Raw genomic sequence first — 23,172 nt, forward strand, 5'->3', positions numbered from 1 at the left:
TGCACACACAAAACTTAAAAAACAGTTGTCACTGCTTTATCAAAATTCAATTCATCTATGCTAGAACTCTTTTCTCTTTTTTGAGAGTCTTACACTGTTGCCCCAGGCTAGAGTGCTGTGGTGTTAACCTAGTTTACAGCAAACTTAAATTCCTGGGTTCAAGTAATCCTTCTGCCTCAGCCTCCCCAGAATCTGGGACTGCAAGCTCCCACCACAACCCAGCTAATTTTTCTGTTTTTAGTAAAGACGGGGTCTCACTCTTGCTCAGGTTGGTCTAGAATTCCTGAGCTCAAGGGATCCTTGAGCCTCAGCCTCCCAGAGTGCTTGGAGTACAGGTGTGAGCCACTGCATTCCCTAGAATTACTTTTCAAAGAACAAGATGTGTTAATTATTTACATTTGAGAAAATGAAACCAAGTATGAAAAGTAAAAAGGAATGCTAACTTCTATTAATCCTAAAATAGTCACCATGATAGTATAAAAAGACAAGTACTGTGTGATAATAGAGTTTCTTAAGTGTTAGGTAAATGTTAAACTAAAAATTTCTTTACATAATGTCAATGTCATTTACAGATTCAAAAAGGATATGATAGTAAAACCATTAAAGGTTAGAAAACATAAATATATCTCTAACTTCATTGGCTCCTCATTCTAATACCTACGAAAGGAACAACCAGACCATCAAATATTTTGAAACGTACTTTTCTTAAACCATACCTAAATAATAATATTTTTATATGGCAATGTACCTTGTGGACTTTCCTGAACATTTGCATTTTAATCACAGTCCACTTTAATTAAAATTATACAGTGTACATTGGCAGAATTTAAAATATACATATAGCAACAAATAATTTTGGAAAGTTACCCACAATTCCATATACTCTGAAATAGTTAAATAAAACCAAACATCTAAAGTTTATTACCATGTTTGTCCATGCTACATTTCTCAGAAGAGCTGGCTTGGAGGAATATTTATTTAAATATTTAAAATCATTAACATTATTTTTCATTATCAAAATGTAAGATCCTATGGTGAAGTATCAGGTAACCTAAGGGATAAGGGGTTCAATCAATACTCTTTTCCACATTTGGGTATCACTTGCCAAAGGCACAACTGCTGACCTCAAAATGCTGCTTCAGCCCACTTCTGCTTCACTGGTGACACAAATTTCAAGTGTTAAATGTCTAGTCCACCCTTCCTGACACCTTAGGAAATTGAAGTGTGTAAGCAAGCCATGTACACAGCTAATCTAACTCAGAAAGTTGTATTTAGTAGAGTCCAAAGCTAAACCATTTCCTGAGCTACAGACAGCAAGTAAGTCTTTCATAGCCACAATCTCATTTTGATTCAAGCTAGTTTACCACTATTAAATTTGGGAGCAAGCTGCCCTTCTAGACAAGTAGCACATAATATAATCCAAACTCATTTACATAAATATGATGAAGGCAATTCATTCAAAACAAGTAAAAAATGGCTTTTTTTTTGAGACTGAGTCTTACTTTGTCACCCTTGGTAGAGTACCCTGGCATCATAGGTCACAGCACCCTCAAACTCCTAGGCTCAAGCGATTCTCTTGCCTCAGTCCCTGGAGTAGCTGGGACTACAGGCACCCAATTATTTTTAGAGACGGGGTCTTGCTCCTGCTCAGGCTGGTCTTGAACCTGTGAGCTCAGGCAATCCACCAGCTTGGCCTCCCAGAGTGCCAGGATTACAGGCATGAGCCACTGTGCCCGGCCCAAAAATGAAAGAAAATTTTTACAACTAAAACCAAATCCATAAAAAAAATGAGGAGAGAAGGCCACTTTCACTTAGCCAAAAAAAGTGTGTATGACAGTAGGGGGACTCTTCACATATTTGTCAAGGATAGTATCATATGTATTATAAAATAGGATGAAAAATATGAGTATAATAGAAGGAAAACAGACCATTTCACAACAGGCTTACATGCCACAATATTTTAAAAACCAAACCTCCTCAAATGAAAATTCCTGAGCAAAGATGTATACCATCTAAAATGCATTCTTGAATTTCTTTGCAACTTTATAAATTATTGATTGTATTTTGTATTCCCTTTATTTAAAAGTCTCAGAAAAAGTTCAGGAAACAAACTAATTTCAAGCTTTCCATTTAATGAGCATTACAACAACATAGAAGCACATACAATGAGCACATACAACAACATAGAAGAACCAAAGCCAGTTCTAAAATAGTAAATTTCAAATGAAAAAAGCTTTACTGTAATTCATGATGGTTTTAGTTCTAAGTTATATTGTCCACAGGGTGGCAGTCTCATGATCTTGTTCCTGGATTCAATGTACAATTTCAATGTCAAAAAAACCACATACAGACAGGCAATAAATTTACTGTCTGCCCAACTCTAAGAATAAAAACTGCCTGTTCCCTCCAAAAAAAAAAAAATTCTTTCAGGAGTATATACTGACATCTTAATTTTCCTTCAATGTCTGTCTTGTATCTGAGCCATCCTTTCTATTCTGCTGCTGCCACCCTGCTTAGGGAGACCAGAAGCAAGGTCAGCTGTTAGGAGACCACTACTGGACTGCAGACTATCTCTGAGCTTAGTCAAGGCCTAATAAACTTGGAGGGGAAACAGGAATGGGAAGGTGGAGATAGTCACCACAGATATAATCCTTTCATCCTCCACTCCATCCTGTACACTGTTACCAAATTAACTTCATTAAAACACTCCTCATGGGGCGGCGCCTGTGGCTCAGTGAGTAGGGTGCCAGCCCCATATGCCGAGGGTGGCGGGTTCAAACCCAGCCCCGGCCAAATTGCAACAAAAAAATAGCCGGGCGTTGTGGTGGGCGCCTGTAGTCCCAGCTGCTCGGGAGGCTGAGGCAAGAGAATCGCGTAAGCCCAAGAGTTAGAGGTTGCTGTGAGCTGTGTGATGCCACGGCACTCTACCTGAGGGTGGTATGTGAGACTCTGTCTCTACAAAAAAAAAAAAAAAAAAAAAAACACTCCTCATGTTACAAAAAATTCATTTTCCTAAGTAAACTCCTTAGGCGTAAATTCAAGGGCCTCCCAAAGTCTCCCTGTCACAAGTCAAGAGGATTTGTAAAATAAACTTTGCTTTGAATAGACCTTACAACTTCCTTGTTTTCAATCATTCATTCCAATATTTTCTGAATATTCACTAGGTGCCAAGCACTGCTCCAAGTATGGAGTTACTGCTCAAAGTTCCTGCTCCAAAGTTACACTCCTGAGAGGACTTTCTGTCGGAGAGGGGTGGATAAGTCTCTAGGCCAGTGGTTCTCTACCTGTAGGTTGACCCACAGGAACTGTGTTAAAGGGCAGAGCCATTAGGAAGGTTAAGCACCACAGCTTTAGGCACTTCCAGCTTTCTGCAGGTAAGGAGTAAGGTTCTTCCACACTACGGGTTAGAAGGACAGTAAAAAGACATCAGAAATCTGCTAGAGCACTAAGCATTGTTCCTTGCAGACCCTAATCTATTTTCACAGCCTCATTTCCCATTCTTATCCGACCTGTATTCTCAGACCCACTTAAATGTGGTAGCAGCTGTAAATGTGCCTCTGTTCCCATCAGCTTCTTCAAAATGCCTTGTCCCCCTTCCTCATCCCTGCCAGCAAAAGCCTAACCAGCCTTCAACAAAGCCCATCTTTCCACACAAACTCAGATGTGGACTTGGGAGACCTTCAGTCATGACCCTTGGCTTATTCCCCTCTGAGCATTTATCACATTAAGCATTGTATCATAATTATCTATATATTTATCTAACCTTCTTCTTCAGTTATTTACTGAGCTCTTGCTACATTCCTGAAATTAGGAGCTAGAGTTTCACTATTGAATTATTCATTATTTTCTGAATGATAAATATAAAACAGATAAAATATACTATATGCTTTTCATTGCTTTAATCTTTTTTAACAGTTTTGCTTAAGTATAACTTATATACCCCATAAAGTTTGCCATTTAAAGTGTACAATTCATTTTTTGTTCAGTTTATTTACTGAGTCGTGCAACCATGATCAGAATGTAATTTTAGGACATTTAATCACCCTAAAAACATACTCACTTAGTAGTGGCCTCTCCTCAAACTCCTTAATTCCTCAGATTATAAAGCAACCACAAATCTGTCCTCTTTCTCTACAGATTTGCCTATTTAAGACATTTCATATAAATGAAGGTACACAAAATGTGGTTTTCAAAAATAAAGGTGGCATCTGTGGCTCAAGCAGTAGGGCACCGGCCCCATATACCGGAGGTGGCAGGTTCAAACCCAGCCCCGGCCAAAAAAAAAAAAAAGCTGCAAAAAAAAAAAAAAAAAAAATCAAAAATTAAATAAATGGGGTTTTTCATGCTAGGCATTTTTCTCTTAGCATAATGTTTTGGAAATTCACTCCTGTTGTCATATGTATGAGTACGTCATTCCTTTTTAGTGCCAAATAATATTCCAGTGTTTGGATATACCTTTTTATTTACACAGTCATCAGCTGATGAACATTTGAGTTGTTTCCACTTTTCGCTTATGAATAAGGCTCCTATAAACATGTACAAATTTTAATATGGGCCTATGTGTTTATTTCTCTGGGGTACATACCTAGGAGTGAAAAATGCTGGGTCATATGGTAACTGTTTAACATTTTGAGGCACTGCCAAATTGTTTTTATGAAGTGACAACCATCAAACCATCGCAGCTACACCATTCTATATCCCTACCAGCAATGTATGAGGGTTGCAACTATTATTATTCACTACTGTTTGAATTTTATAGAACAAGATGTTCTCACTCTATAATATCTGCATCCTCATGGACCTTATATTCTTTCTGGTGGAGGATGGGGGGATGGGAGGAGGGTGGGAAGGGACAGAATCTCAGTCACTCCCTTGCCCTAGGTAGAGTGCTGTAGCGTCATAGCTCACAACAACCTCAAACTCTCGGCTCAAGGAATCCTTTGATGGAATAAGAAAAAAACAGAAATAAACAGGTTAATTTCAGATAGTTAAGAAAATAAAGAAAAAACTTTAACAAGGAGAGGCCACATACATGGGAGCTGACGGGTTCGAATCCAGCCTGGGCCTGCCAAACAACAATGACAACTGCAACAAAAAAATAGCTGGGCGTTGTGACAGGCACCTATAATCCCAGCTACTGGGGTGAGGGTGGGGGGGGCTGAGGCAAGAGAATTGCTTAAGCCCAAGAGTTTGTGGTTGCTGTGAGCTGTGACGCCACAGTACTCTACCCAGGGCAACAGCTTGAGACTCTGTCTCAAAAATAAACAATAAAGTAACAAGACAGTAATCAAGGAAGAGAGAGTCTTTAGGTAGGGTGGTCAAAAAAACCTTTCTGAAAAGATAAAGTTGACCTGAGATCTGAAGACCTAGAGGGAGAATACTCCCAACAGAGGAAAAAGTAAGTAATAAAACTCTGAGACAATGGTAAGTTTGTAATGTTCAAAAAGCAAAAAGGCAGTGTAATTAAGTGGGTTAAGTATAAGAAGAGGTAGAGAAGGTAGGCGACAGAGATGAGGAGGTAAGCAGAGGCCAGATCATGTTGGGCCTCAGACACTTTGGATTTTACCTAAAGTTCTGTAATTACTTCTTAATCCCTCTACTTCTTTAAGTGCAGGTATTTATCTCTGCAAGCATTTATTAAACTTTCATACATCTTCTGATTACAGCTAAGATTAGCAAATATTAAAGAGATTCTTGGGGTAAATCCACACTTCTCAATTAGTGTCACTATTCTGTGGTCCAAAAGAAAACACTTAAAATATGACTGCCAATGTTTTAGTAGTAAGGCAGAATCATAAGAAGGAATCCTCACAAATTGATCACCCAGCCTTAACCCATTTAAATTGTATGCCTTACTCATATTAACCAGCAGCTCTGTCTTAGAGCATCAAAATCATTTTCTTTTTCCTCTTTCACTAAGGCTGGAGTGCAGTGGCATTATTATAGCTCACTGAGGCCTTCAACTCCTGGGCTTAGCTTCCCAAGTAGCTGAGACTACAAGTACAGGTCACCACACCCTGCTAATCTTTCTGAAATGTTTTCTTTCCAGAGACAGAAGTTTCACTATGTCTCACTGTTGCCTAGGCTGGTTTCAAACCCCTGGCCTCAAGTGATCCTCCTGTGTCAGCTGCCCAAAGTGCTACAATTACAGGTGTGAGTCCCTGTGCAAACACATAAAAATATAACTGTGAATCATTCTCATAACTGAAACCTAGACTTCACTCTTATAAATTGAATTATAATTAACTGATAGCTTTTCGCCATTCTATTAAAATTTAAATAGTCAACTCCTAAACATAAAAGCGAATAGGCAGGTGGCACCTATGGCTCAGTCAGTAGGGTGCTGGCCCCATACACCGAGGGTGGAGAGTTCAAACCCAGCCCTCGCTGGGCATTGTGGTGGGTGCCTGTAGCCCAGCTACTTGGGAGGCTGAGGCAAGAGAATCGCCTAAGCCCAGGAGTTGGAGGTTGCTATGAGCTGTGACGCCATGGTACCCTACTGAGGGTGATAAAGGGAGACTCCATCTCTACAAAAAAAAAAAACGAATAGGCACAAAATAGTCTACATGTTTCTGTGTTTAAAATGTTTAAAACAACAATTTTACACATATTACTGCTCTATTCGGGTTTTCTAAGAGACCAAAGATGTTTTTAGAACTCTAGTGACATAAAATGTCATTCCTTGACAAAAGAACCTGTTACCTAGTCAAAATTTATCAAGTTAAAATTCCTTTCTACATTCCCAGCTTGGTCTCCCATAGCTCTCTTTCCAGACTCTCTGCACTCCTGCCAAACAAGACTACTTACCAGCCTCATACTAGTTTCCCCCACCTCAGCTTTATAATACACATTCCCCAACTAAGAGAAATCCAACCGGTTCTTCAAGGTCCAGGGCAAATACTCTCCCCTCCATATCTCTTCTCCAGTCCTCTTCCCTGAGTAGAACTGACTGGTCCAGTAGCACTCAGATGTGGCCTCAGCATATAACACCTTTTCATAAGGTGAGTTTGTGTCTTCCACAGAGATAACCCCACTTTTCCCTTCCACCCCACCTCCTAGTACAATTACTGAGTACACAATTGAAAATGAGATCCATTTTAATACCACTTGGTACAACAGGACACCAACTCATTACAAAATGCAAGGAAAAAGTTAAACCTTCCCTAGGGACAATTAAGGAAGAGCTGCCTTTGCTTCCTCTCAAATTTGTAACTACTGTAATTCTTTAGTAAGTGCTTCCTAATAATGACACACTACTCATTTCAGTGAAAAATTTCCACTGTCCTTACCGATCCTAGAATTCAGTTCCATCAATAATTGTTGCAACTACAGTGATAAGTATCATAAAAAATTTCTAGCTCTAAAGCCAGAGCACAGAGGTGAAAGATCTCCTCCCCAAGGTCGCACAGTTAATCACAGAGGCCAAAATATCATTCCATTCAGTATTCCATCCACTCCCTACCAACACGAAGAACTTAAACATTAGTAACTTCAAAAGCATCTGGTGGTGCCTGGAGCAGTAAACACTCAAACATCTGAGTTAATGAAGAAGATTTAAAATACTTATAGTTGTGGAGGGGGCTTTGATTTTTTTTCTTTTCATAATGTAAGGCTAATTAATCCGTAATCCTGTGGATTGCATTAACAAATTTACTGTCCACTTAAAGACATAAAACAGCATGGGGACACAGACAACTGACAACCAAAGCTTTTGCTTTAATATCCACAAAAGTCACTTTTCCTTCATTTGTTCCCAGAGGCCCAACAGACTAAACGTTATAGCTGATCCTATTTTCTAATTTCAGCTTGCATTTAAGATAACGCTTTTGTTTCATTTACAGCTCACATGCTGCTGACACAGCTGCCCCTTCTCTGTAATAAACACAGGGCTTCTATATTTAAAAATACAGTGAAACTTTGTTGTTAACATCCCCTCCCCAGTCTCCAGCCAATTTTCTCTCTTCCAAGCCCCACCTCCACCCTAGGATTTTTTGTTTTAATCAACAGCGCCGAAAACATTAGACCCAGAAGAAAAATCTATTTTCTTATTTAAAGGCAACGTATCACAGTGGTATTTCTTCTTCTCCAGACCTCAAGTATTTTTTAAAAACAGAAGAAAAAAATATTCTCCACCCGGAGAACCTTCTCCTGAGTCTGGGGTACTTTTAGTGACTGTGACCAGCGCCCGGAACGTCAAGTTGAGACGACCTCTCCGGCGGCCCGGGCTGGCGCGGCGGAAAGGGGTACCCGGCGGCTGCGCTGATGGCAAAGCGCGCCCCGGGGAGGCTGCGGGAGGCACGCTGCGTTCCGGGGGAGGGGTCCCCTAAACAGCCGGCGGACCGACAAGAACAAGCACTACTGGACCCAGAACAGGCTCCAGGGCGCCCTGAGGAGGGGGAGAAACACTCCTCGCATCTTTTGGGGCGAGTCAGAAATGGGTGACCAAGGAGGGTGTGGGCCGGAGGGAGGCGCAGGGAGGAGATAGCGCGAGGCCGGAGTTAATCATCACCTCCCGAGCGTGGAGAAAACTACCGCCAGGAACGGACGGGTGGGGGAGCAGCCTCAGGGAAAGTGAAACTCTTTCGCCGCTGACCGGCCCGGCGAGCGCGAGGCGGGAGGGAGAGGGACCCCGCGCTCATTCAGTGTCCAGCGCGCTCGGCGCAGCACTCCTGGCTAGTGCCGAAAGCCGCAGTCGAGCTCACGGAGCAACTAACAACTACAGGAATGCTCTTTTCCACAAACTCGCCCGGGCAAGAGGACGAGAAATGATCCAGGACACTGAAAATAAGTCAGTCCTGCACATCGATTTTTATTTAAAATTAAAAAGAAAAAAAAAAAAGCTACACTGTTCCCATACCGGGAGTCGAACCCGGGCCGCCTGGGTGAAAACCAGGAATCCTAACCGCTAGACCATATGGGAAGTGCTGCTAAGAGAAACGCCGAGACCCACCTCACAAGCGTAACCTCCGTTGCCGCCTTGCCTACACCGCGCTGCCGCTCCGCCGCCGCCTCTGTGCCACGCGAGCCGCTGCTGCCCACGCTCTCCCCAGCAAGAAGACCAGCCGGTCAGAGCGCGCTGGCGACGCGGGAAAGGGTGGGGCGGGGCCCCTTCGCCGCAGCCGGAAAGTTGTGAAATAAACCCCGGAGACTCCAAACCCAGGAACTCGCTGTTTCACCTTTCTTTTTAAACTCCGCAATGGCCCCCAACCCACACAGGTCCAGGTTGCTCCGCTGTTCAAAGTGCGTGCGGACTAGTTGGCAAAGTTGAAAGTCGCGACGTCTCTGGGAACAGCTGTTTGCGTTCGGGGAGGAGGCAGCGCGCGAGCTCCTTGGCCACGAGCCAGCGAGCCTACAAGGAGGGTCTGGATCCCAAAGGAGGAGAAAGCTAGAAGAAAGCCGTGAGGACTTCAGGATTAAAGCCTAGTCGTTCAGCTCAAGTCCCGTCGCGCTTACGCCCCTTCCCGGTGACCTCAGCCCCTTTATACTGATCCCACCTCTCAGAAGCCAAGAGTACCGCCCCTGAAGGGGGAGGGGAAGAGGAGGCGATTTCGAACGCGGAATGGGTCGTCCGGGTACCCGTAGTGGGGAACCGTGGAACGCCGGTCCCGGGGAAAAAGGGAGGTGTCCGGGCTCGGAGGGAGGATCGAGCGGTCCTCGCGGCGATCGGGCCCTACTTGCCTCGGTCGGAGAGCGTGAGTCTGAGCTGGACCCCTGACGACGCGCGGTGCGGCTGGCTCAGTCATGTGAGTTAGGTCTCAGGCCCTAAACAAGGAGGTGTTGTTTCACTGGGCTCCCTTTTTCCCCCGGGTCTTACTCCCCCCCTTCTCCCGCCCTTCGGCCGGGGGCGTGACGGACGTGCTCTTAACTCGCTCGGGACCGGCGCCCGACCGGCAAGGATGGTTCCCTGGACTGGGTAGAAAAGCCCTGCCGAGCGCTCTGGAGGCGTGGAGCGAGGCCAGTGGCCAGAGAAGGTGGCGGATTGGACAGCAGCAGTGGAAGCGACGCAGTGCTCCCTGCACTGAGCCATCGGGGGTCGCGGGCGCCCTTTTTGGTTCCGAACCGCCTCAATCCTCGGGTATTGTGAAACTCTGGGCTTGGGCTGCGGCCTCGGCCCTCCGCCGCCCACCAGAAGCGGCCAGTCCCGACAGCGTAGTGACGACTTTTTTGTTTTGTTTTGTTTTGTTTCCGAGAAGTCTCTTGGCTTTTTCAACTCTGTCTTGCCCTGAGGCTCAAGAACAACTTGTATTCATCGGTTTGGAAGAACCACAGTTTTCCCCCACTGTAGTCTTGTGCTTGGTTCTTTTGATGAAAATAACTTGTTTTAAGGCAAACGAGTTAACTTCAGTCTCCATTACAGCATCCTCCCCTAAAGCCAAAAAGGAACAGAAAGGATAAATACTCTTCTCTAATATGTTCGTTATTTCTTCCTACCGATGACAATAACAAACGAGGCATTTTTAAAAGCTATTTTCTTTAAAGAAGTTTTTTAAAATAAATACAACGCTTCCCGCTTTTACTCTGCCAGCTACAGAATTTCAGTTGACTGCTTCAGCAAGTTAAATAATACAGCAAGAAGCTCATGACAAGATGTGAAGCTTGCATATTTCACCTTTTTAAATTTTAATTAAGCTTAGACTTGTTTTTCCCTTTTTCAGGGCGGACTACTGGAAGTCACAACCAAAGAAATTCTGTGATTACTGCAAGTGCTGGATAGCAGACAATAGGCCTGTATGATACTTCCACTCTTGGTCTAATAATATTGTGTTCATGTGAAGTATTCCTTTTTGCTGTATACTTACAGTTTACAAAGCAATTCTCATATACATTTCTCTTGATTTTTCAAAACATCAAAAGATTTTTGTCTTATTCCATGTATGAAAGCTATGGGCTTTCTTCCTTTTATTAACCTAAACTTGATTATATTTTAAGCCAAAGTATTTGTGACCTTTCAGGAAATGGGCAGTAAGTAGGTAATCTCATTCATGTTTATGAAACACCTACACTGTAATGTTGTTGTTTATAATACTGCCCTAATACAAAGAAAAGTAAAAGTGGAAAGTCCTTAAAACAGAAAAAGAACATAGTGTGGTTTTATTGTATGTATTTGCTTTAGAAATAGTTAAATGTATTTTATGTAGCGCTTTATATCTTTAGCTGCTTATGGTTTAAAGATCATTATTCCTCTGTCCTGGAATACAAAAGTAGCAACTCTGTTATACACTATCTCCTATTCTCTATCTAGCTTTTTAAGACATAAAGCAGAAAACTTACACTGATTTTTCCCCTTTCCTGCTTGTCATCATGCATACATTTATGGTGTGTCTATTATATTTACATATCCTTTTCACTTGGCAGAGTTGGATACACCAAGGATGGCAGTTCCATATTTTGTGAATTTCTTTGGTAGACATTTACTGTTGTCTACAAGGTGTTTGTTGTTTGGGCTTTCTTTTTTTCTTTTTTAATGTGTAGTTTTGTCTTTTTGGATAGTTGTTGCAGTTCTTAACTTTGTTTGACTTAGACTGTCTTTACAAATATCATAAATTTTTAAAACCACACAAATCACTGAAAGTCTGTCTTTCTTGGAGGTATCCAGACTGTAAAATGAATTTTTTTTTACTTACCTAAAGTAATCCCTTTCTGTGTAGTCTGTCTTCATCTCCTGAATTGCTAATACACACTTTGGTTTAACTTTTAATTAGAAACAAAATTAATTTAATTTTGAATGGTCCTTTAATATTCTTTGTGTGGTGTCATCAACTTTAGGAAACCCAGTATATGAAAGATAGAGGATGATTACTTGCTTTACAAAGTCGTGATTTAAAGAGGAATTCACAGTAGTATTAGACAGCTCAGTTAATACATCATAGAAGATTTGATTGACAGAACTTTATTTTGCGGAGCTAACCAGGAATGTTTTACTACATACAACCAGACACTTGTAATTTAGGGAGCATTTCTGGTTGTTTAAACAGGTAATAATGCCTGCTCACCCTGTTACAGTTCATCCAGTTACCATCACTCCTAATCAGTTATCCCTTTTTTTCATTTTCTTGTCTACCATTGTTTCTACATGCATATAGATATAGATTCCTACTCAGTATACAAAATAGTAATGTACTATATATACTGTTCTGCACCATAGTTTTAAAAAATTGAACAATATGTTGTTTTGGGCTCCCTCCATATGAGTACATAAGGAGCTTCTTTGTTCTCTGTTATAGCAATCTGTAAGAATCTTACCATAGTATGTTTAGCCAGTCCCCTATAGATGGACATTTGGATTGTTACTGCAAATAGTGGTAGAGTGAATAACCTCATATACAACATCATTTTGTACATGTGCAGATATATCTATAAAACAAATACCCAGAAATGGAATTGCTGTCAAAGGGTCAAAGCATTTGGAATTTTGATAGTTATTCCCAAATTGTCTTCCACAGGAGTTGTACATTTTGTACCATTACCACATTATAAAAAGTGTTTGTTTACAGCTTGGTGCCTATAGCTTAGCGGCTAGGGCACCGGACACATACTCCAGGGCTGACAGGTTTGAATCCAGCCTGGGCCTGCCAAACAGCAATGGCAACTACAACAAAAAAATGGGTGAGCATTGTGGCTGGTGCCTATAGTCCCAGCTACTTGGAAGGCTAAGACAAGAGAATCTCTTCAGCCCAAGAGTTTGAGGTTGCTGTGAGCTGTGATGCAATGGCACTCTACCAAGGGCAACATAGTGAGACTCTGTCTCAAAAAAGTGTCTGTTTACAATTTATGAGGAATTTTATTTATTTAATTTATTTATTTTGAGGCAGAATAAACTATAGGCGCCCAGCTATTTTTTGGTTGTAGTTATCGTTGTTTGGCAGGCCCAGGCTGGATTCGAACCCACCAGCTCCAGTGTATGTGGCTGGCACCCTAGCCACTTGAGCTACAGGTGCCAAGCCAGGAATTTTAAAATGTCTTCTTTTTTCCCAATTTTGAGGAATAAAGGAATAAGAATCATTGTTCTGCATGTTCCTAAAAGTGTGGTAAAAAGAGCAATAAAATTCTGGAAACTTACTTGTTTTGATTTTGAGAGGTGTTCCTTAAGATTTTTTTTTCCATTCCTCTTTTAGCTTGGTGTCTTATTTGAGTTCTCATTGCAATCGTATTCACAAGATTAGTCATCAAGGGAACCTTATATTTTTTTCTATTGATATCGTCATCATAGTTTATTTTAAGAACCAAAAGAAACCTAGTCAGAGTTCATAATAATAATGTGGTTCCCTAGAATCATTTGACAAATTACGAATAATGGGCCAGTTATTGAATAAATTAATCTATTTTTATCTTTTCCGCCAGTCATTTTAATTTCAATTTTTTGTTCCATATTTACTATATTACTTTATTACGAATTTCATGATGTTTATATAGTTTTCCTTTGTATTTTCTCCTTTTTTTCATTTTCAAGAGTGTTGAATTTCATGAAAGAGGAAAGAATCATAAGGAAAATGTGGCAAAAAGGATCAGTGAGGTAATTCAGATTATTTCTTTGCCAATATTTCTATGTAAATGTCAGTCCTTTATCTCATTTTCACTTTCATATGTGTCTTTCATAGATTAAGCAGAAAAGCCTGGATAAGGCAAAGGAAGAGGAAAAGGCATCAAAGGAGTTTGCTGCAATGGAGGCAGCTGCCCTGATAGCATACCAAGAGGATTTGAAAAGGCTTGGCTTAGAGTCAGGTAAAAAGTAGCCAGCATATTTTAAAAGTAACATCAGAGGTCATGCTAAGTGAGCTTAGCATTGAGTATACTCAATGTATACTCTCAGGTTTTATTATACACCATAGCCCTATTTAGACTGGTACTCATGCACTTTCATTTTGCTTTTAATGCTTTATCTTTTAATACCACCGTTCACAGCCACCATACTATTATCTATATGGTTACCGAGTGCTAGGTGAATTGTTTCAGAGATGCTTTAAGTTCTTTGGATATTCTAGTTATTTGGCTAAAAGACACTTCATTTAAAAATAGGCCTTGCATTATAATTATGGTTCATTTTATCCCTATGGTTAAAACTATTGAGTTTTTATGAGTGAATATATAGTTAATTAGATTATTGTGGACGAATTAATTTTTACTACCAGAAGGGATATATTTTTGAAGATTTGAAAATAAGGAAATTCCAAATAAAAGACATTATTAATCTAGAATGTAGCTTATCTTGTCATTGAATTTAGGCTTTAAACTGGGAAACGTCTGTGAGCATCTCTTCCATGACAAATCCATTTTCCTGAAGCCAAGCATATGACAGATAGCAGTTGTTGATTGTGCATCATGATTGGGATAGTCAACATGTAATGATAACTCTTTGCTCTCTAATAAAAACAGCTTTCAATTAAGGTTTGAAGCAAAATATCAGTTACGTTTTAATTAGCATTGCCTTCATTAAATAAGAACAGTTATAGCCAGACTTTAAAACTATTATCCTGGACTTTGGTACTTAAAAGGTGAGAAAATTTTTTGGTTCAACAAGAATAGTCATGTGTTCATTTTTGAGAGGAAAAGGATGTAGGTAATTTTCTGGAAAATTAGAGAATAATTAAAAGTTCAGCTTTTAACAATTATGTGGATTGAGAGATTCCATTATGCTGCCCTTTGGGAAAATAAATTTTAGCTTTTATATTTAAATGGATTTTCCTATTAAATGTTACTTATAGCCTTGTTTTCCTAAATAGGATATATATTCCTTTACATGTACAACAGTATAATAGAAAGAAAAGAGTTTTTTTGTTTTTTGTTTTTGAGATAATCACTTTATCACCCTGGGTGAAGTGCCCTTGGGTGATAGCTGACAGCAACCTCAAACTCTTGAGCTTAAGCAATTCTCTTGCCTCAGCTTCCCGAGTAGCTGAGACTACAGGATTCCGGCCAGAATGACAGCTGTTTTTAGAGATGGGTCTTGCTCTTGCTCAGACTGGTCTCTAACCCATGAGTTCAGGCTGGGCCTCCCAGAGTGCTAGGATTACAGGCATGAGCCACTGCGCGTGGCCCAAGAAAAGAGTTTTTAAAAACTCAATAACTGCTGTTAAGATTTTATTCAGATTTTTTTTAATTGTACATTTTGTACTATAGTCTGTTGGGAGGTTTATTTTTTTCCCTCAATGATAATGATATGTGAAATCTTTTAAATAATTAAGGAGGTATGTCATTTTTATGTGATAGGAGCACAGACTTTGAAATCAAATAGGATTGCCTCTCAGATTTTTACTAAGCTGGTAACATGGTATAAATTGCTTATTATAGTGACCACTCATAATGTATTATAATTTAGTTAATCTTTTCCTGGTTATCATTTAGATTTCTTAGAGCTTTTTATGTTACAGAGAATGCTACGGGTGAACATCCTTATGCATATATCTTTTCACATTTATTTTTCTCTGTAGGTTTAATTTTTGGAAATGAGATTACAGCATCAAAGTGTGAATACAGTTTTACTGTGTATACTGATAGCTAATAACATGCTGTATCCAGATGTATACTGATTTACACTTTCACTAGAAATAAGTTTGTTAACTGGTGTTGGAAATAACTGGCCACCCTTTTGACACATAAAGCTGTAAAAACTACCCATTTATTCACACCAGTGTAAACCCCTGATGGTTCAGGCTCACACTGGATTTGGTCATTCTGTTTAGTATTTACTGATCACTAAACCAAAAAATTATTTCCATTCCTTTGAATATTAGCTAAGGTAAACATTAATTCTCTGAATTGCCTTTGATTTTTATTCACTTTTCTATTAGAATGATCAGTTTGTAAGGGATCTTTGTTAGGAATATTAACTGTTTGCTGTATTGTTATAAATATTTTGTTGTCTTGTATATATGTTTTTTGTTTTTGCCATACAGAATATTTTAGTGTTTATGTAGTCAAATTTACGTTATTTTACTTTGTATTTTCTCTGTAAATTTCTTTGACTTGATATTTATATTGGTATAAAAAAGTAGGAAGGGGAGGGCTTGGTGCCGGTAGCACAGTGGTTATGGCACCAGCCACATACACCGAGGTTGGCAGGTTTGAACCCAGCCCGGCCAGCTAAAACAACAGTGACAACTGCAACAAAAAATAGCCAGGCATTGTGGCGGGTGCCTATAGTCCCAGCTACTTGCAAGGCTGAGGCAAGAGAATTGCTTAAGCCTAAGCATTGGAGATTGCTGTGAGCTGTGATGCCACAGCACTCTACTGAGGGTGACATAGTGAAACTGTGTCTCCAAAAAAAAAAAATAAAATAAAGATTTTTTTTTTTTTTGTAGAGACAGAGTCTCACTTTATGGCCCTCAGTAGAGTGCTGTGGCCTCACACAGCTCACAGCAACCGCCAATTCCTGGGCTTAAGAGATTCTCTTGCCTCAGCCTCCCGAGTAGCTGGGACTACAGGCGCCCGCCACAACGCCCGGCTATTTTTTGGTTGCAGTTTGGCCGGGGCCGGGTTTGAACCCGCCACCCTCGGTATATGGTGCCGGTGCCTTACTGACTGAGCCACAGGCGCCGCCCAAAAATAAAGATATTTTTAAAAGCAGGGAGGGGGAATAGCTTCACGTTTTTCCAAAATAACCAAATATTCCAAAATTGTTTTGTGAAATAATCTACCCTTTTTCCTCTAATAAGAAACAGATTTCTTTGCCATCACGAAATTTACACCACGTACTTACTTTGACAGTACTCTTAATGGTATAACTTCTTCTCCCATTTTATGTCTCTCTTTATGTTTTTTCTTATGTTTCCTTTTTGCTTTTAAGAGAGAGCTATCTTTCATGTCTCCAGTATCCTTTTCCTCTTCAGTAGAGACTTCTAAATCTTGAGAAATAAAAACCAAACAGCAAGGTAAAGTGTGGCGGTAAAATGGATGCAACATAACTTTCTTTCTCCAGTCCTTACCTCTATTTTCTTTCGAAACTTTTGAAGCTTCTTTTTGAACGGTGTCTTTCTGAGCCATTTTCTTTACTTTTGATCTGGGAGTTAGGGCTTCTGCATCTTCAGAGCTGCTTCTCTTCCTCTTCGCTGTTCTGACCTCGGGTAAGCTAGATACTTCAACTTTTTCTCTTTTTTTCTTTTTCTTGGAGGATTGCTTTTGGGGCTCAGAAGTTTCTACTTCAGAACTCTCAGATGTGGTTCTCGATCTTTTCATTTTACAGACACTCACATTGCTTGAGTCGATATTTAACTCTTTGACCTGGATGTCTTCTTTCTTCATTCGGCCTTTTTTCTTCTTTTTCTTTTTCTTTTCTTCTGTAATGATATCATTAGTATCATTTTACTTCAACCAAATCCACGTAGGTATTAATTAGATATAATTATAATTACTTACCAGCTGCTCTTAAGGAAGGAATGGGTTTATTTTTTACTGTCTTAGGAAATACGCCAGGTTTTCTCGGTGCTTCTTCTGGTGGGTTGTTAAGAAACTGAAATGATTGCAAAGTTATTAAAAACTTGTTAAATTTTTCTTTTCCTTTTTTGTCTTTTCCTTTTAGGTCTGGACCTACCTACCTCAATAGCTTTTGCTGCTTGTTCTTTTGTTTCAAATTCCACAAAGGCAAATCCCTTTGGATCTCCAGTAGACTTATAATGTGGTATACTTATGTAAACAACATTGCCACATTTCCCAAATACTCTTTCAATCCAGCTGTGATTAACATTTTTAGGAAGTAACTCCTAGGATAAATATTAAAAATATTTAATAATTATGGTTTAAAGCTTTTCACAATCCCTATATACCCCTTATTCAGCATCCCAATAAAATTTTAACTGAAAAAAAAAAAAAAAAAAAAAAAAAGAAACAGATTTCTGTAGTTGGCGCTGTATCTGCACTTTTCTGTTTCAATTATGTACTTGTCTACTACTACATCAGTTACACATTGCTAGATTTTTTTTTTTCACCCTGTCTAGAGTGGAGAGTCATGACTGCAGCTCACTGCAGCCTCAAACTCCTGGGCTCAATTGACCCTCCCATCTCAGCCTATCAAGTACCTGGGACTACAGGCACATAATACCATGCCTAGATATTTTTTCTTTTTTAAGATATGAGGTCTCACTAAGTTGCTCAGGCTGGTATCAAACTCTTAGCTCAAATGATCCTTTCACCTCAGCTCCCAAAGTGCTAGGGTTATAGACATTAGCCACCATGCATGGTTGGCCTGGATTTTTTTTTACTGTAAGTTTAGAATAAGTTTTAATACCTGACAGGAATAAATTCTACTTAGTCTGTTTTTTTTACAGTTTTTCTGTATATTCTTACATGTTTATTTTTCCAAATGTACTTTATAATAAAAAGTCAAGTTCCCAATGAAGTTACTTTGGCTACCTCACCATTCTCTAATTTCTTCTCTAGAAATTTCAGAGCCAAGCATATCACCAGTAACCAGTGCTATCCCACCCACTTCTACATCAAATCAACAGAAAGAAAAAAAGAAAAAAAAAAAAGATCCTTCAAAAGGCAGATGGGTAGAAGGCATAACCTCTGAGGGTTACCATTACTATTATGATCTTATCTCCGGAGGTAAGTTATTTAGGCATAAAACACTAGTAGAGAACAGTTCTTGTAGTAGAATAGAGCAATTTATTTTGTGTTAGGATTTTTATTTAATATTGGAACATATTAAATAACAGAAGACTACCTTTCATTTTTTCCTTCTTCCAGAAGTTGAGAAAATCATGTGCCCTTTATTGTAAAGGTATCCTCATAGTGACTCAGCGTCATGCTTAGTCAAAGACTTTAATGATGGGTTCCTTACAAATGAACTATAGCTTTATATTTTCTCAAAACTTTCTGAAAGTATAAACTTGGAAAAAAAGCATTTTACTTGGAAATGAGGCATTTCAAATCCACTTCATAAATTGTAGGGGTGCTTGAAATATTCTACAGAGACATTTTCTGTCTTAAAGCAGTGTGGGAACCAGAAACTGACTTCTGTTTTGTGTAGCTGTCTTGATTGACCCAGTAAAACCACCCCTTCGTATAAATGTTGGTATTCGTTTCTAATGAAATACACAGTGCTGTCAGTAAAAATATCAAAAATATCTCTAGTTTTCCTTAAAAACTAAATATATTTGGTATTTTTACTCCCCAAATATATATGTATACATTTTTATATAAATGAATGCATTTATTCTACACTTATGTAGCATCTTGCTCTTCAGAAACATAAACTTTTTTTTTTTTTTTTTTTTTATTTTTGGCCGGGGCTGGGCTTGAACCCGCCACCTCCGGCATATGGGACCGGCGCCCTACCCGTTGAGCCACAGGCGCCGCCCAGAAACATAAACTTTAGTGACAGAATAAACTTGTTACAGGAGGAACTTTTAAATAGTATAAGTAGTGTTATTAAGTTTATATGGGAGCTCAAATAATTCGGAACTCATTGTGATAATGTAGCTCTGAGATTATCACTGTAATTACATTTGAGCTAATCTCTAAAAACGACATCAGGAATGGTATCTGATGGATACCATTTGTATCCCTAGCACATAACACAGTGCCTAGTACATTACAGACACTCCATAAATATTTTGATCAAAGAAGATTTCAGCAGATTATCAAAAAAGTTACAGCATTTCACATAAAACTACATGAACCAAAAAAAGATTTGAAAGTTTGGGAAAGAGAATCATGTGATAGAAATGAAACATGAAGTTCTTTGAAGATATAGTGGCAAAATGAGACTGGAAAAATACATAGATTGGGGCCATATTGTGATGGTCTGAGAGGCTGATGGTGCCATTTACTTAGGTATAAAATACCGAAACCAAAAATAAATTTAATGGTGACAATAATGAATTCGTTAGTGAATATGTTGAGTTTATTCATGTTGCAATTTTCTGTTGCTAATTGATGATTATAGTCTGAAGTTGAAAAACTAAATTGAGTCTGGGAATATAGATAAGTATGGTTAGGAAGGTAGGAAATAAGATCAGAGAGTTAATCATGAGGAAACCTTTGGGTAACAATATTAGTGAAATTATTATTATCTTTAGAATCATAATCAGCTTTGGACTACATAGAAACATTAATAATCTCTTAGAGTTTATTTGCTTTAAGCCTTAAGAGACATGTATATTATAGTTCAGCAATGAGGATACCATAAATAATTGTGTACTGGTAATAGAATTCTTTCTCAAATTTTCCTAGAAAATATTATTTCTTTTCTCCCTTCTAGTACTTCCTGCTTTCCTTTGTTGTTCAATCCCTACTTTGTGTATTCTTGCTCTCAGCAATACTTGTTTTTAATTTCTGCATACTTCATCCTGTTCCTCTTCTGAGTCATTATTCAGTCCATCTCTCACTCTCCTTTGCCCCAAGATAACAAAAAGTCATCTCCTTTCTTAGAAACTTACCAAGCCTGAATTCCATGAAGTCTTTAGAGAAGCCCTACCTGGCTCTATTAATTCCTATGGAAGTTCCAGTAACTTCTCATCCTTCATTCTGTACTTTCTTCTTGGTTACGTAGCACTCTCTGCACAATACTACTGGGATGTATGTTGTTTCTTTTTTGTTTTTCAATTACATTTCAAACTGTACACTGACAGTGGTTTGTACACAATGACTATCTTGTAAATTTTTGCCTAATTAAATTTTTTGGTAAGTTTTTTTAATCAAAAAGATCTTATAAATGCAATATATTTTGTTTTAAGCATCTCAGTGGGAGAAACCTGAAGGCTTTGAAGGAAACTTAAAAAAGGTAACTGAACATATTAATAGTATTTTTGTTTTCTTTAAAGTGATGGGTTTCTGAGGGTTTTATAGAGTTTCATTAAGCAAATTTACTTACAGATTGCCTCCCTCCCAACTTTGTTCTTTTTTTTCCTAAAATTCTTGGTCAGAAGGGTGGGGGAGGTCACAAAGCAATATTTATCTAAAAACTCCATATGCAGGGCAAATACTAGTTGGTTTGTAGTCAGTTACCATTCACATGTCCCTGTCCATTTGGAAAAATTGTTTCTGATTTTCAGAGGTAAGATACTGCCTCCTTGAAACTTTGCTTGTGATTAGCAGAAAACAAGCTTCTGGCCATGTTTAGTACCACCGCCCCCAATTCCCAGGTGTCAAGAGAAAAGGAAAGGGTGACTGACTTTGCCTTAGTTGTTGAGTATATGACCATGGTTATTATCTTAAGTTGATGCTGGGTTTTTTCCTCCTATTAGATAGCAGGGAAGACCATTTGGGTAGAAGGTTTAAGTGAAGATGGTTATACCTATTATTATAATACAGAAACTGGAGGTAAGTATTACCTTTGATTATCTTTACTACCTGACTCGTACCTGCCTTTTTTTTTTTTTTTTTCAGTGAATTGAGCAATCAAATGTGTTCTGTGAGGTCATGAGTATGGTGTGTCTAAAAGGTCCTAAAACAGTGCCCAGCACGTGTAGGTGCTAAGTAAATTATTCCGTGAAAGTTCTTTTGTCACTTGTGTGAAATGTAGAGAAGGAAAAGTGTTGTTTTACATTAACCCGAGCCAAGTGTCCTATTTTAATTAAGGAGCTATGCATATTGATTTTTCCTGAATGATTTCAGTTTATGTCTGGACCAATATAGTTAACAATAACATTAGCCTTCATTCTTAAAACTGTCTCAGTTGAGCAATAAATTGTATAGTTTCTCTCCCTTCTCTTGAACTAAAAATAGAGAATAGCTGCAAGGTAACTAAAAATGTTACCATTTCCTAGAACAACTGTGCTTGATAGACATATATAGAACACTCCATCCCAAAGATAAAGAATATACATTCTTCTCATCGTTCCATGGAATATTCTCCAAAATTGATCATATCCGGGACACAAAACAAACCTCAACAGAATCAAAAGAATTGTAATTCTACCTTGCATCTTCTCAGACCACAAGGCACTAAAAGTGGAACTCTACTCCAACAAAAATGCTCAGCCTCACACAAAGGCATGGAAGTTAAACAACCTTATGCTAAATGACAGTTGGGTGCGGGAAGAAATAAAAAAGGAAATCATTAACTTCCTTGAGTATAGCAACAATGAAGACACAAGTTACCAAAACCTATGGGATACAGCAAAAGCAGTCCTGAGAGGAAAATTTATCTGTTGAGAAGCCTACATTCGAAAAACAGAAAAAGAGCACATCAACAAATTCACAAGCCATCTGATGGAATTGGAAAAACAAGAAAAATCTAAGCCTAAACCCAGCAGAGGAAAAAAAAATATCAAAAATTAAATCAGAGGGCGGCGCCTGTGGCTCAACGGGTAGGGCGCCGGTCCCATATGCCGGAGGTGGCGGGTTCAAGCCCAGCCCCGGCCAAAAATAAAAAAAATAAAAATAAAAAAATTAAATCAGAGATTAATGAAATTGAAAACAAAAGAATCATTCAGAAAATTAATGAAACAAGGAGTTGGTTTTTTGAAAAAATAAATAAAATAGATAAACCTTTGGCTAGACTAACTAGAAATAAAAAAGTAAAATCTCTAGGAACTTCAATCAGAAATGACAAAGGGGAAATAACCACTGATGCCACAGAGATACAAGAGATTATCTCTGAATACTATCAGAAACTTTATGCCCAGAAATTTGACAATGTGAAGGAAATGGATCAATATCTGGAATCACACCCTCTGCGTAGACTTACTCCAGATGAAATAGATCTCCTGAACAGACCAATTTCAAGCACTGAGATCAAAGAAACAATAAAAAAATCTTACAACAAAAAAATGCCCTGGTGCGGATGGCTTCACACCAGAATTTTATCAAACTTTCAAAGAAGAGCTTATTCCTATACTACAGAAATTATTCCAAAAAATTGAGGAGGAAGGACTCTTCCCCAATACGTTCTATGAAGCAAACACCACCCTGATACCAAAACCAGGAAAAGACCCAACCTAACAGGAGAATTTCAGACCAATTTCACTCACGAATATAGATGCAAAAATTCTCCACAAAGTCTTAGCCAATAGATTACAGCTTATCAAAAAAGTCGTACATCATGATCAAGTAGGTTTCATCCCAGGGATGCAAGGCTGGTTTAATATACGCAGGTCTGTAAACGTTATTCACCACATCAACAGAAGCAAAACCAAAAACTATATGAGTCTCAATAGATGCAGAAAAAGCATTCGATAAAATCCAGCATTCTTTCCTAATTAGAACACTAAAGAGTATAGGCATAGGAGGCAC

The 23,172-nt window shown here is 38.8% G+C and overlaps 3 protein-coding genes and 1 non-coding gene across 6 annotated transcripts in view; 2 read left to right on the top strand and 2 right to left on the bottom strand.

Annotated features, from left to right (window-relative positions):
- ELF1 (E74 like ETS transcription factor 1) overlaps positions 1-9,086 on the bottom strand; it is a 126,564-nt gene extending 117,478 nt beyond the window's left edge. Inside the window, exon 1 of the mRNA XM_053563794.1 lies at positions 8,951-9,086. The gene's annotated coding sequence lies outside the window, so the exon portion shown is untranslated. The remainder of the gene's footprint in view (positions 1-8,950) is intronic.
- CNMD (chondromodulin) overlaps positions 1-23,172 on the top strand; it is a 308,020-nt gene that overhangs the window by 221,573 nt on the left and 63,275 nt on the right. The window lies entirely within an intron of this gene.
- Positions 8,849-8,920, bottom strand: TRNAE-UUC (transfer RNA glutamic acid (anticodon UUC)). The gene has a single exon. It is a non-coding gene; the product is annotated as a tRNA-Glu (tRNA).
- The window catches only part of WBP4 (WW domain binding protein 4), a 41,760-nt gene continuing 28,190 nt past the window's right edge, over positions 9,603-23,172 (top strand). For 2 of the 3 annotated variants that reach the window (XM_053563809.1, XM_053563808.1), the window contains exons 1-7: positions 9,603-9,743; positions 10,656-10,728; positions 13,451-13,513; positions 13,599-13,722; positions 18,373-18,540; positions 20,673-20,719; positions 21,183-21,258. In XM_053563809.1, the coding sequence (XP_053419784.1) occupies positions 9,742-9,743; positions 10,656-10,728; positions 13,451-13,513; positions 13,599-13,722; positions 18,373-18,540; positions 20,673-20,719; positions 21,183-21,258 (553 nt within the window). In that variant the 5' untranslated portion in view covers positions 9,603-9,741. Of the gene's footprint in view, positions 9,744-9,949; positions 10,076-10,655; positions 10,729-13,450; positions 13,514-13,598; positions 13,723-18,372; positions 18,541-20,672; positions 20,720-21,182; positions 21,259-23,172 lie in introns of those variants that run through there. The other variant, XM_053563810.1, reaches the window with a different exon arrangement.

The sequence above is a fragment of the Nycticebus coucang genome, chromosome 15 (assembly GCF_027406575.1).
Source record: "Nycticebus coucang isolate mNycCou1 chromosome 15, mNycCou1.pri, whole genome shotgun sequence".
In the NCBI taxonomy this organism is placed as follows: domain Eukaryota; kingdom Metazoa; phylum Chordata; class Mammalia; order Primates; family Lorisidae; genus Nycticebus; species Nycticebus coucang.